This window comes from Suncus etruscus, chromosome 11 (genome assembly GCF_024139225.1).
Source record: "Suncus etruscus isolate mSunEtr1 chromosome 11, mSunEtr1.pri.cur, whole genome shotgun sequence".
NCBI classification, from domain to species: domain Eukaryota; kingdom Metazoa; phylum Chordata; class Mammalia; order Eulipotyphla; family Soricidae; genus Suncus; species Suncus etruscus.
The window spans coordinates 57,652,317-57,667,563 of NC_064858.1; the positions used below are offsets into that span (position 1 = coordinate 57,652,317).

A 15,247-nucleotide genomic window follows, 5' to 3' on the forward strand; every position below is an offset into this window, starting at 1 on the left:
GCAGGGCCAGACAGTGAGCCCAGCCTCCTGTATACAAAGCTGTGCACTCTGTTCACTGAGCTCTCTCTCCAGCCCCAAACTGTTTCTAATCACATGTAAACTGTTTCATTACTTATTGTTAAATATTGTTCATTTCTCAAGGATTCCTAAACCTGTGTCTTTCAGTATTGATGGCAGTTGGAGCTTCACTTGCGGTGCGCCTCGGAACACATCCTGATGGGCTCTTCTTTTGCTCTTTCATTGGCATGTTCATGTTTTATTGTGCCCACTGGCAGACTTATGTTTCAGGCATCTTGAGGTTTGGAAAGTAAGCATGGTTTTATAAAGTTTTATATTTTTAAATGGAAATTGAATTTTCTTTTGCAATTTCTCTAAAATAAAGGAGACAAAGATTTTGATAGGGAATTTAATTTAATGGAACTCTTAATTTATTGAAGCATACGTAAATGCTACATCTTTCTCTGATCGTTACAGGCTGGATATGTGACTCAGGTGGTGGAGACCATTCCTTGCATGTGTAAAGCCTGGACCCTACACTGCTTAGATGCTCCCCTCCCTCAACACCAGTGGATTGGCCAAAATCATAACGCAAATAAATATTTTAGGTGTTCTGTATATTGTACAGTTGCAGATTTGATAAATTTATTTTTTCCTCCACTTCAATAGCCTACACTTATTACATGAGAGGAAAAATGGGTCCCTGAAAAATATATAAAGATATATTTGGGACTGGGTAGATAATTCAGAGGGTAAGGCACTTACATTGTTCATGATTGATCTAAGTTTGATCCCCAGAAACATGTATAATCCCAAAGTCCCAGCAGGAATGATCTCTGAGCACAGAGCCAAGAGTAAATCCTGAACACAACCACATGTGGCCCAAAAACAAACCCCCAAAAAACTGAAAGGATATGCAGAATTTAAGCAGCCTTTAGAATAAAATAATAGTAATGTGATATCTAAAGAGGCTTTTGGGGGGTTGGTTCTTTACATGCCCCCAAAAGGAGACCCAAGTAAGAGCCACCAGCAAAAGGTAATTGTGAGACTGGTTGGTAAACAATTGGTTTGGTAAACAGTTGGTTAAATCATGAAAAATGCCTTAAAAATAGACCTAAACATCCAATGCTTCAGATACAAGCAAAATGGTGCCCAAAGCAAGAATTCTGTTCTCTCTTTCCCTTAACTCACTCTGACCTTTAAACAACTTCCTACCGTCGATTGACTTCGTTTTGACTCGGGTGTCCCATATGTACTGCTTTTTAGTTCTTCTTTTTTATGCATTAGCAAGCCAGTAATTCTGAACTTTAAAGAAAAATTTTGGCAATGCTAAATGGGAGAAGTTCAAACCTATGGTTTAGCATAGAGAGGGCCTAAAGCCATTGCTCACCATGATGCTGAACTATAGTGTCATGGCAGCTCTTAACAGAAGTTAATATTTCAGGGTCATGACTAAGTCTTGTCTGGTCGAAGTCTGCCCTGTGTCAGCTACCTGAGAGAGTTTCTTCCTGTAGTCTCTTCTCTGATTTCCTTTTTTTTTTTTTTTTTTTTTTTGGTTTTTGGGCCACACCCTGCTCAGGGGTTACTCCTGGCTATGCGCTCAGAAGTTGCTCCTGGCTTCTTGGGGGACCATATGGGACGCCGGGGGATCGAACCGTGGTCCGTCCTAGGCTAGCGCAGGCACCTTACCTCCAGCGCCACCGCCCGGCCCCTCTTCTCTGATTTCCTAATTGCTTTTTTTTTTTTTTTTGGTTTTTGGGCCACACCCGGCATGGCTCAGGGGTTACTCCTGGCTGTCTGCTCAGAAATAGCTCCTGGCAGGCACGGGGGACCATATGGGACACCGGGATTCGAACCAACCACCTTTGGTCCTGCATCGGCTGCTTGCAAGGCAAACACCGCTGTGCCATCTCTCCGGGCCCTCCTAATTGCTTTTTATCACTAGCCACACTCTGGAAAAATCATGGCTAACTTACTATAACTGAGCACTGCAACTAGAAAATTAATGCATAACTCTGCATTGTGAGTCCTTGGTAGTTCTGAATTTTTCCTATATAAATACCTAACTGTTCTACCACAGAAATGGAAACTCCAAAACCAGAAATAATTTATAGCACATAATACACATAACAGATGCTCAGTCATTTTCTTCCTTACATTCCACATTTATTTTATTCTGCGTACTTTGTCAATATGTTGACCGAACACATATTTTTACAGTAGGAGGCTCAAGTTTACTCCATAGCACTTCATGGTGCACTGAGTACCCATCAGGTGTGGCTCAAAAATTAAACACACAAATTTTTGTAGGGAGGGCACTTGCCTTGCACATGGCCAACCGGGTTTGATCCCCAGAATCCCATATGGTCCCCCAAATCCAACAGGATTTGAATTAAAGCCAGGAGTAAGTCCTAAATACTGCTGGGTGATACTCCAAAACAAACACAAACAAATTTAAAAATACATATATAGCATTTAATATTCCTATTTAATATTTTATTTATAAACAACTTTTCTATTCTTTGCTCTCCTTTTAGAGTGGATGTAACAGAAATCCAAATAGCTTTAATGATGGTGTTTGTATTGTCTGCACTTGGTGGAGCAACAATGTGGGACTATACGGTAAATATGGTTATTTATATGCTTTTAAAAAATATTTAGGGAAAATATCACTTTGTTAATTTTCCTCATAATCCCTTGGCATTGATTTTAATATTTTATCTTAATATAATGTTTCTGGATTGGGAGCCATACCCAGGAGTGCTTGGGAATTATTGCTTGCTTTCTATTGGAGCTCCCAGTGGTTCTTGGAAGACTAAGTGGTACCAGCAGTCAAAACTAGACCTCCTGCAGGCAAAGCTCAGAGTGTCGTATTCTCTTTCTAACCTATTTTTTTGGTTTTGGGGCCACACCCGTTTGATGCACAGGGGTTACTCCTGGCTAAGCGCTCAGAAATCGCCCCTGGCTTGCTGGGACCATATGGGACGCCGGGGGATCGAACCACGGTCCTTCCTTGGCTTGCGCTTGCAAGGCAGACACCTTATCTCTAGCGCCACCTCACCAGCCCCCTCTCTAACCTATTTTTAACATGAAATTAAATACCTAGCTACGTTACCTTTTCCAGGCAAAATTTCATCTAATATGGAGTGGTATTACAGTGGGCAAGGTACTTGCCCTGCATGTGGCTGACTTGGGTTCAATCTTTAGCATCCCATTGAGTCCCCAAAACCATAAGGTAGATAAAACAACACATAGGTAAAACACTCCAAGACATTGAGAGTAAAGGCATCTTCAAGGAGGAAACAGCACTCTCCAAAGATGTTGAAGCAGAGATAAACAGATGGGACTATATTAAGTTGAGAAGCTTCTGCACCTCAAAGGAAATAATGCCTAACATACAAAAGCCACCCACAGAATGGGAGAGGCTATTCACCCAATTCCCATCATATAAGGGGATAATATCTAAGATATACAAGGTACTGACAGAACTCTATAAGAAAAAATATCTAACCCCATCAAAAAATGGGGAGAAGAAATGAACAATTTCTCAAAGAAATACAAATGGCCAAAAGGTACATGAAAAAGTGTTCCACATCACTAATCATCAGGGAGATGCAAATCAAAACAACATGAGGTACCATCTCACGCCACAGAAACTGGCACACATCACAAAGAATAATCGCTGCTGGTGCAGATGTAGGGAGAAAGGAACTCTCATTCACTGCTGGTGGGAATGCCATCTAGCTCAGCCCTTATGGAAAACAATATGGAGATTCCTCAAAAACTGGAAATTGAGCCCCCATATGATCCAGCTATACCACTCCTAGGGATATACCCTAGGAACACAAAAACATAATACAAATATGCCTTCTGCACACCTATATTCATTGCAGCGCCATTTACAATAGCCAGAATCTAGAAACAACCCAGATGCCTGACAACAGTTGAGTGGCTAAAGAAACTGGTACATATATACAATGGAATATTATGCAGATGTCAGGTAAAATGAAGATATGAGGGGCCAGAGAGATAGCATGGACACAGGGCATTTGCCTTGCATGTAGAAGGTTGGCGGTTCGAATCCCGGCATCCCATATGGTCCCCGAGCCAGACAGGAGAGATTTCTGAGCGTAGAGCCAGGAATAACCCCTGAGCACAAAAAAAAAAAAATGAAGACATGAAATTTTCCTATACATGGATGAACATGGAAACTATTATGCTGAATGAAATAAATCAGAGGGAGGTTGATAGACACAGAATAGTCTCATTCATCTATGGAATTTAAGAAAAATAAAATACATTATTGTAAAAGTACTCGGAGACAATAGAGATGAGGATTGGAAGGACTGGACCACAAAGATTGGTGATTGCAGTTAGAGTAATAACTACACTAAAACTATCATGACAATGGTAATGAGTGAGAGAAGTAGAATGCCTCTCTTGAATACAGGCAGTAAGTGGGAGAGGAACGGGATGGGGGTATTGGTGGTGGGAATGTTGCACTGGTGTAGAAGGTTGTTCTTTTTTGACTGAAACCCAACTACAAACATGTTTGTTATCATGGTGCTTAAGTAAAGATATTATTTAAAAAAATAAAGAAAAAGAAATCAAAACACAGATTCAATACTATCACTGTTTCATCTGATCTTCAGAACATGTAACATAGATACAATCATAGTTCTATAAATAGATATTACCATGTTTTTATAAATTACTACCATGGTTTTTTTTAACATGAATAATACATTTCTTAGAGGATACATAACTATTAAGTATCTGGAGTTAAGTAGTAAAATTGTAGGCTCCAAAACTAAACAGAGGATATTTTTGTCCAACAACCATATCCCTTTGTACTTAACCAAAGAAGTTGAAAACATACCCACACAGAATCCTGAACATGTATGTTCAAAGATGCTTTATTCATAACTGTCAAATCCTGGAAGTAGTCAAGATGTCCTTCATTAGGTAAATTGATAGAAAAAAAAAACAACTGTGGTGCATCCAGGCAATAGAATATTATTCATTGTTTAAAAGAATGTGCTGTCAAATCATTAAAAAGAGTTGAAGGAGGGCCAGAGAGATAGCATGGAGGTAAGGCGTTTGCCTTGCATTGCAGAAGGTCGGATGTTCGAATCCCAGCATCCCTTATGGTCCCTTGAGCCTACCAGGAGTGATTTCTGAGCGTAGAGCCACGAGTAACCCCTGAGTGCTGCCAAGTGTGACCCCCCCCCCAAAACAAAGAGACATGGAGGAATTTTAATGCATTATTACTAAATAATAAAGACTCCAATATGAAACAGTTACATATTTAATGATTCCAGCTATATAACAGTGCAGAAAAGGTTAAAAAAAAAAGATCAAGGGCCCGGAGAGATAGCACAGCGGTGTTTGCCTTGCAAGCAGCCAATTTAGGACCTAAGGTGGTTGGTTCGAATCCCAGTGTCCCATATGGTCCCCCGTGCCTGCCAGGAGCTATATCAGAGCAGACAGCCAGGAGTAACCCCTGAGCACCGCCGGGTGTGGCCCAAAAACAAACAAACAAACAAACAAAAAAGATCAGGGATTTCCAAGTTTGGAAAAAGGAAGGGATAAATACACAAGAATTTTTAGAGCATTGAAAGTAATTTGTATGGTACTGTGTGATGTATCATGTCATTATGGATTTACCTAAGCTCATAGTGAAACACCAAGAATGAATCCCAAGTAACTATGGGCCTTGAATGATAATAATCTATCTATCCCTATAGGTTCCGGGATTGTAACAAATATACTACTCTAGTGGGGATTTTAAAAATGGACCAGTGTTGAGGAAGGTGGCAAGAGAGAATATGGGAACTCTGCTACTTTTTATAAAATTGTTCTAAAAATTATCTATTACGAATATTAAGAAATTTCCCTGGGACCGGAGAGATAGCATGGAGGTAGGATGCTTGCCTTGTATGCAAAAGGATGATGGTTCCAATCTCAGCATCCTGTATGGTCCCCTGAGTCTGCCAGAAGTGATTTCTGAGCATAAAGCCAGGAGTAGCCCTTGAGCGCTGTTGGATGTGACCCAAAATCCAAAACAAACAAATGAAAAGAAATTTCCCTGTGGCATTTAGTTTCAGAATTTCCATTTTATCTACTTCATATCACTGGTCACAAAAATATACTTTGAACATGTTTTAATGTCGCAGTCAATTCCTTGAGATAGTAGTATTTTTCTGTTATGTAGAAATAAATGAGTATATTCCTGCAGAGTGTACAATATAATAGTGGGATGCTGTGTGTTTTTTAATAGTAGCTACTCGGCTACTTTAAGATGAATGTTGACCGAAAGCAGTAAGATTGCTCTAATTACTAAATTAACTCTGGTTTTCTTAAATTTAGAATCCTGATTTTATTACAATAGTGAAGAATTTAACCTTGAAATAATTTTATTCAGCATGTTGGAACTACCATAAGATTAATAAAGCAGGCCTGATTATTCTTATCACCAATATTTATTTTAAATACAGAATTGGGGCTAGAGCTTAATAGGTTCGAGCACAGTAGGCTTTGCAGGAAGTCTGGATTCAAACACATGGTGACCCTTCAACCAAGGACTTAACCAGGAGTAGCCTTACTAAATGAATGTAATTGTTGTGGTTTTCAAGTTTTCTTGGTGCAATATTCCAAAGTCTGTTTTCAAAACATTACTGCTCATAGCTTTTGACATTTCATTGTTACTATTTTTAAATCCTTTGCTGCCTTTGGAATTTTCCTTGAACAGCAATTGACCTTCAGGTAAATAAACTGCTAGAGAGTTAATCCTTTATATTAACTATGCAGCTTTTTTTGCATGCTGGTACATCGTATTTGTTATATTCAGATGGAGATTATGGTGTCTGGTTTCCTAGTAATGCTGTTTTTTAGAAGCATTAAATTAAAATGAGTTATTCTTTTTATTTCCTTTAATATCAGAAGGCTTGTGAAATATTTCAACATAATTATATGAGAAGACTTAGCTTAATTTGGTCCTCATTTTTCACTTCATGACTAACATCATTAAAAGAGCCTTACTCCTCAAGCTGTGTCACAGATGTTAAGGTTTGGTCATAAGAAAAGAGATAGCTTATTGTATTGTGTCATAATGTTTCTTGGCTATGTAATACCAAAAATATGTCAAGTTCTAATCATTTATTCTTTGCTCTAAACCTAAGATACCCATTCTAGAAATAAAATTGAAGACCTTTCCAATTCTTGGAGTAGTAGGTGGAGCAATATATTCCTGTTCCAATTATTTCCATGTGATCCTCCATGGAGGTGTTGGCAAGAATGGATCCACTATAGCAGTAAGTCATTCATTTCAAAATTATTTAGTATTAATTTTATAAATCTTCTAAAGATAAAAATAGATGCCAAAGTTTGGAGTGAAGAGAATAAGTATATTTTGAGTCACAAAAGGAACATAATTTTTAGGTATAATTGACATAAAACAGTATCAAGTATAAAACAGTGATTTGATATTTGTAACGCTGTGAAATCATCACCGCAGTAAAGCTAACATGCATCACCCCCATGCAGTCACAAGTACTTCTTGTGATTAAAACTTTTGTCATTCTAATTTTCTAGATAAGATCTAATATTTAATATAACAATATGGCATTTATTATACATTATGCTAAATCCTGTATATGTTATACAGCTGTACTTAATAACTTTTGTTTTGTTTTGTTGGGCCATGCCCAGCAGTGCTCAGGGATTACTCCTGGCAGGCTCAGGGGACCAATATGGGATGCTGGGGATCAAAACTGGGTTGGCTGCATGCAAGATCTACCCATAGTGCTGTCATTCTGGCCTTGATAACATTTTAACCATAGTGTCTATTTCACTCACCCCTTCGCTCTTTTACTTTTTTTTTGTTTGTTTTTGGGTTACACCTGGGGGTGTTCAGGGGTTACTCCTGGCTCTTAGCTCAGAAGTCACTCCTGGCAGGCTCTTGGGACCATATGGGATGCTGGGATTCGAACCACGACCGCATGCCTTACTGCTGTGCTATCTCTTCAGTCCCTACTTTACTTTTTTGGTTTTTGAGCCCTACCTGTCAGTGCCAGGCTTTATGTTCAAGGATCACTACTATGCGGTCAAGGGACCATATTGGGTACAGAGAACTGAACCTGGGTTTGTCCAGCACCACCCCTTCCCTCTTTTAAATATCTTAGGGGATTTTTAATTAGAGTAGGAAGCATTTTTGTTTTGTTTCCTTTGATTTTTGGGCCACACACAGGAGTGGTCAGGGTTTACTTCAGGAATCACGCCTGGTGGTCTCCAGAGGATCTGAGATGCCAAGGATTGAACCTGGATATACTTTCCCTCTGTACTATCTCTTCAGCCACAAAGGTATTTTCTAAATAGCTTAGACCAAAAATAAAACATTTTCCTCTTTCTACGTTCTGTCTCTTAGAGTTTTCTGGTATTGCATTCAAAGACCTACTGTTTAAAGGTTAAAGAATTTCTGGGACTGTAGAGATAGCACAGAGGTAGGGCATTTGCCTTGCAAGCAGTGGACCCAGGTGGTTCGAGCCCCCAGCATCCCATATGGTCCTCCGGGCCTGCCAGGAGTAATTTCTGAGCACAGAGCTAGGAGTAACCCCTGGCAACCGCCGGTGTGTGGCCCAAAAACCAAAAAAAAAAAAAAAAAAGAATTCCTATTTCTTTTCATGCATACTTTTCTGTGTACTAATAGGAGAGAGAAGGAGTAAGAAATTTCCTAATTATCAATAAAACTGCCAAAGATCATGATTTTGTGTATGGAATAATTTATTACTACTGAAGTAGATTTTACTGAAATTTCACTGAAATATATTTAGAAAAAAACATTCTGATATTTTGAAAGGTAGTATTTTTAACTTTAATTTTACAATAAATGAGTATACTTTGTGTTCTTTGTATCTTACTTATGCTCTAATACACTCATTTTCAGATTTTTTTAAAGCTTTGTTTATTTGGGTGAGTCAGAATTCTTGCCAAGTTTTAATAAAAAAAAAAAAGCACACATTGTCTTCAAGTTCAACATAAGTACTTTTCCCAGTGATGTTATCTTCTGTCAAAATGTTATAATTAGGGGCCGGAGAGATAGCACAGTGGCGTTTGCCTTGCAAGCAACCTATGCAGAACCTAAGGTGGTTGGTTCGAATCCCCGGCATCCCATATGGTCCCCCGTACCTGCAAGGAGCTATTTCTGAGCAGATAGCCAGGAGTAACCCCTGAGCACCGCCGGGTGTGGCCCAAAAACCAAAAAAAAAAAAAAAAAAAGTTATAATTAAAGAATTCTTTTAGTTGTTTAGTTGGTTTTTTCTTTTATATTGTAATTCAGTGTTACTCTTTTAAAGGTGGATTTGATTTTGAGAAAGTCAATTATTTGGAATTATGCCTAATGAGTACTAAAACATGAGATACAATATTTTTAGCTTTAAATTTTTCTTAAATGGCATATTTGGCTCAGTGCCAAATTATTTTTGTACAAATATTATTTTTATACATAAAATTATTATTTATACATAAATTTATTTTTATATATGATTCAACATTATTATATTTAAGACATTAAACTGTATGCCTAAAACATATCCATATTTTTTGAGGCACCACGATATACAAAGTTATTCATGATTTTCAGGCAGATAGTGTTTCAACACCAATCAACACCAGTGTCTACTTCTACCCACCAATGTCCTGAGGTTCTTTCCCACCTTGCCCCTATCCTATCTTTTTTTCCCCCCTTTTTTTGGGGGGCACACCCGGTGACGCTCAGGGGTTACTCCTGGCTATGCGCTCAGAAATCGCTCCTGGCTTGGGGGACCATATGGGATGCCGGGGGATCAAAGGTTCATCCTAGGCCTGTATTAGTCACCTTCCTCTTCTATCCCACCTTGTAGACACTATGGTTTATAACACTATTACTGATTTCATGCATTACCTTCTAGCCTCCTATTCCTCCAGAGTGACCACTTCCCTCCCCCAGTGGTATATTCTCATGTTATTCATTTTTCTTGCCTTTGACACCAGATTTCAGAATTTGAAAAATAGAAAAATTATTTAGTAAAGGTCAACAATGTACTGTTTAGAGAATGTTTTACTAGTAAGTGATTAGATTCTGAGAAGCTCAAATGACTGGAGCACATGACTGGCATACTTGAAGCTTCAAATTTGATCCTTGGACCAAAGGGCCCCCCAAGAATAGATCATTTCCTGGTGAACCTTGAGTACTATTGGGTATAATCCTGGTGTGCTCTGGTACTATATCACCAGGCCCCAGCATTGACTCATCAGGCTTGCATAGGTGGGGTCAAGTATTGCTGGAAGTTATGACTAAGCACTGCTTAAGAAGAAGCCCCACACATATACCAAATAAATATTTGAATAGAGGAAAATATTTAATTCAGTAGTAACTTTGCTTTGCATGTCTGAGGTATGGGAACAATCACACACAGGAAAACAAAGTTTAAAAAAAGTTTAAAAGAAGATTTAAGATAGAACACAGTACCAAAAACCCAGCCATCTCCACCCATGCCCATCTTCTTCCTTGCAGAAAAATGACCCAGTTCTTCTACTAAATTCTAAAAGAAAATGTTGGCTACCTACTTCACAGATAGTCTGGTGGAGGCTGAAAACCCTGGGGCCTTCTCAGAATGGGTGGAGACAGATTCCCTTTTCTGCCTAAAGGCACAGCAACCCACACCATCCCCAACACTCTCCAAAAGAAATGGCCCAGCTCTACAACTTAACCTTAATAAATTACCAATACATCAAATTTGTTTCAGACCTATATATCCTAGATCATGCAGCCATGTGGTCAAATTTTCATATCAATGTCAATGCAGTAGGATGATAGGAAAGCTGCATAAATACCACCAAGCTTCTTGAGCCTAAAAGGTAGCATAGAAGGTTTAACTAACACCAATCATAGCCCAGTAAATCCTTAGACACTGACTTTAGTAATGTCACTGAGAGATAACAATCATTTCAAATTGACCCTTGTTGACCTAAGATTAAATAATTCCACTTGCCTTTGTGTGTAACAATATGAAGCACATTTGTTTGTGTCTACAAGGGTGGTAGATGGGAAACTGGATACTGGTGGAGGGAAGATCATACTTGTGGTGAGACTGGTGCTTCAGAAACATTTACTGTCTGAAACTATTTTATGAACAGTTTTGTAAGTAAGAGTGTTATAATTTAAAAGTAAAGGATAAAACACAATAACTAAGAGAAGCTGGAGCAATAGTGTAATGGGTAGACCATTTGCTTTCTATGCAGATGACCCATGTTCCATCTCCTGTACCCTGAGCCTCACCATGAGGATTCCTAAGCACCACTAGCTATAACTCAAATACCAAAATCAAACAAACAAAAAAAACCCACAATGAATAAGAAATATTTGATTTCAAACCTTTACATAGGTAGTTTTCCAAATTTTGGAGGCTTTGTTTTCTTGATTAGAATTTATAGAATCAGAATGCTGATAAAAAAATCACTTTTATTGGTATATTTTTAATAATTGGTAAGTTTATAATATAGTATTAATGTAAATTTATAATACCATTTTATAACATGTTAATTTTTATGTTTCAAAGACACTGGAATGAAGAGATTTAATAAAACCAAATAGATAAAAACGTAATGAATGGGTTGAGGCAGGCAGGAGGTACAGTGCCCTGCTTAGGTTTGATTCCCAGCATATGTCCCCCTGAATTTCACTAGGTTTGTCACTGGAGGGAGGCCCAACATTCCACATTACTGAGGTGGCCCAGTAAATTCCCACCCAGCACTGGAAGCCCTTGCATTGAAATGGCCTAGGTTAGGTGAGAGTCACTAGTGGACACAGGGTTTCCTACACAGAGCTTAGAAGTTTCATGTCTCCCCAAATGTTATGGGTTATTTTTTGCAAAATTACAGAAAAGACATTTACTGTCTAAATGCAAATAATAATAATAAATAATAATAATAATAATGTCAGAGAGATTGTTAATAAAAAGAGTACAGAAAAATTGAGCTCTCATTACTCAGTTAACACACAAACATGTTAACTTGGCAACTAATCCAAGTGTTTATATACTTCTTACATACAAAAGTAAGTATATGTAAAATTTTACATTTTTAAAAGTAGAATCAACCATCTGTCATACTGTATTCTGTACAATCCTATAATTTGTGGCATTTTAAAAAGCACACACACCTAAAGTCTAATACTTCTTTAGACCATATGCTATATTGTGCTCTTCTTTAGATATCTAGGTTCCTAGATATAAAGGATTTCTGAAGATGTTTGCATTATGCTGAATGCAATGTTAAAATATGATGCTAACTTTGTTTTATCTCTTAGGGTACCAGTGTCTTGTCACCTGGACTCCATATAGGAATAATTATTATACTGGCAGTAATGATTTATAAAAAGTCAGCAACTAACATGTTTGAAAAGCATCCTTGTTTATATACCCTGATGTTTGGATGTGTCTTTGCTAAAGTCTCACAAAAGTTGGTGGTAAGAAATTTTATAATTTATGGCATAAATAATGTACTTGATCCTCCAATATGAAACTACAAATAGTTTCATACAATGGGTAGGTTTCTTGTTATCATCATCACAATAAATAGCTATTTGTCTTCCTCATATAATATGAAAGAATTATTCAAGGGGAGAGGCTTTAGTAATTTTTTAATTATTTATATAATTCTAACTGTTGTAGCTTTCTGCTATCAAGGGATTTAAATATTTAAAGCTTTAATAATCTACTTGAGCATGAATTTGAAAAGGTTTATATTTAGTATCTACATATAGGATACAATCATCTCTTTATCCTTAAACAAAAGTTATAATTATAGCTTTAATTAAAATTGTAACTTATATTTAATTATTAATATTAAAGTTATAATTATCTTGAAAATAAAAATTAACATTTAAAATTGAATAGTGAAATTATTTTCTTTATTTTCTTATAGATAGCACACATGACCAAAAGTGAACTGTATCTTCAAGACACTGTCTTTTTTGGCCCAGGTCTTTTATTTTTAAATCAATATTTTAATAATTTTGTAGATGAACATGTTGTTTTATGGATAGCAATGGTAAGTTTCATTCTGTTAAGATTTTTATTACTAATAGATATCTGATAACACTATGCTTAAGAATTTCAGTGCAATGTCAGGGAACCTTAATATTGGATAATAACTGCTTCAGTTACTTAAAATAATTTTTATATGAGACATTATCATTTATTATCTGGGGCCGGCAAGGTGGCACTAGAGGTAAGGTGTCTGCCTTGCAACCATGGTTCGATCCCCTGGCTTCCCATATGGTCCCCCCACGCCAGGGGCAATTTCTGAGTGCTTAGCCAAGAGTAACCCCTGAGCATCAAACGGATGTGGCCCGAAAAACCAAAAAAAAGAATTATCATCTATGGGGCCAGAGCAATAGCATAGCAGTAGGGCATTTGCTGTGCCAGGACGGACCTCGGTTTGATCCCCAGCATCCCATATGGTCCCCCCCAAGCCAGGCTCGGATAGCCAGGAGTGTCACCTAGGGGTTAGAGGGTATAACAGGTAGGGCATTTGCCTGGCATAATTTCCTTTTTATTTTTTTATATAAACAAAGATTCTCAATTATTATATCCTTCTCATTTCAAAATTACTAAATATATTATATGGTTGTTAGAGAAGCTTTAGCCATTTAAGAAAAAGAAAATATTGGTAATGCTTTAATCACAAAGGTGTTATTAAACTTAGACACAGGATCTTTGGTCTTCAGTTATACTGTATTTCTCCCTATCTTGGTATGTCTATATCACTTTGGTAAAGTTTTCTTTACTTTGAATGTGGCTAATGGTTGGAATCCCCAATATTGCATGTGCCCCCCCACCTCCCAGCATGACCAGAAACATTCCTGAGCACAGAATGTTTTGTTCTGCAACAAAAATAACAAAATACCTATCTTGTAATAAATGAGTTGATGTAGTTTATGCCAGTGGTAGAGATTATAGTAAGGAAGTCAAATTTAATTTTTCTTTAAGACTCTATTGGGGGGCCGGAGCGGTGGTGCATGGTAAAGAGCTCGCCTTATGCATGCTAACCTAGGACGGACCTCAGTTCAATCCCCGGTGTTCCAAATCGTCCTCCAAGCCAGGAGAATAATAGATAAGGCATTTACTTCATACATGGCTGACACAAGTTTGATGTAGAGCATCCCAAATGGTCCCCAGAGTGTGGCCAAGAGAGATGTCTGAGCACAGAGACAGGAGCAACCACTGAGCATTGCTGGATGTGGCCCCCCCAAAAAAATAAGGAAATAAATATAAGTACTATATTGACTACAATTTAAAACAACAACAATATATAGACAAAAACATATGGACAAAACAAAACATGTGTCCTTTGGCATCTCTAGAGAAAATTTTTCTTGAGAGGAAAGGGTCAGAATAGAGTTTTTAAAGATATGATACAATTTTCTTTTTATGTGTGAGAAAAATTCCCTCTCATGGACAAAGAGCTGAAGCTCTCTTCTGTTAGAGCCTAGAAGCACTTACCCCTAAACTATGAGATTTTTTAATATTGTGTCTTCTTGTTGATAACACAATTTCATATATATATATATATATATATATATATATATATATATATATATCTTCTTTCAACTATATCTATTCTAAGAAATACAGTATTTGGGTTAAAGAGAGTGTTTTGGAGGAAGATCAAGTTTGATCCCCAGCACTACATATTCCTAGCACTTATATCAGGACTTTCCCTGAAAACCAATGGGTGTAACTCCTTAAAACATACATATTATACAGTGAATATATAATAAGCAAAGCAAATAATAATATGACAATGAAAATCTTTGACTTTACAAAACTTATGGTTTTCAGTGTAAGATGGATTGGGGAATGAGGAGGTGGTGATAAAGAGCATATACTTCTCACCTGAGAAGAGCATACACACATATAGAGGTGTAAAACTATTTTTCTCCAAAGTGCTATAAAGTAGAAGTATTTAATAAAATCATCATTTAAAAAACTGTGTTTATGGTGGAATGTCTTCAAACATTAATACCCGCTAGAAGGAAATTTGTGGCCATGTTGAATAGTATAGTCAATTTTCACTTTCAGCTTAATTACTTCTAGGCTTTACACTGCTCTGAGCCTCAGTTTCTCTAACTGAAATATTCTGAATATACCTACAGATTATTTAATGTTGTTCAAATATTAAATATATAAATACAATATTTTTAATTAAA

General features: G+C 37.2%; 1 protein-coding gene across 1 annotated transcript in view; it reads left to right on the forward strand.

The window, feature by feature from the left end:
- The window catches only part of CHPT1 (choline phosphotransferase 1), a 30,286-nt gene that overhangs the window by 14,634 nt on the left and 405 nt on the right, over window positions 1–15,247 (forward strand). The window contains exons 3-7 of the mRNA XM_049782835.1: window positions 166–307; window positions 2,535–2,619; window positions 7,179–7,310; window positions 12,344–12,502; window positions 12,961–13,086. Coding sequence (XP_049638792.1) covers window positions 166–307; window positions 2,535–2,619; window positions 7,179–7,310; window positions 12,344–12,502; window positions 12,961–13,086 — 644 coding nt within the window. The remainder of the gene's footprint in view (window positions 1–165; window positions 308–2,534; window positions 2,620–7,178; window positions 7,311–12,343; window positions 12,503–12,960; window positions 13,087–15,247) is intronic.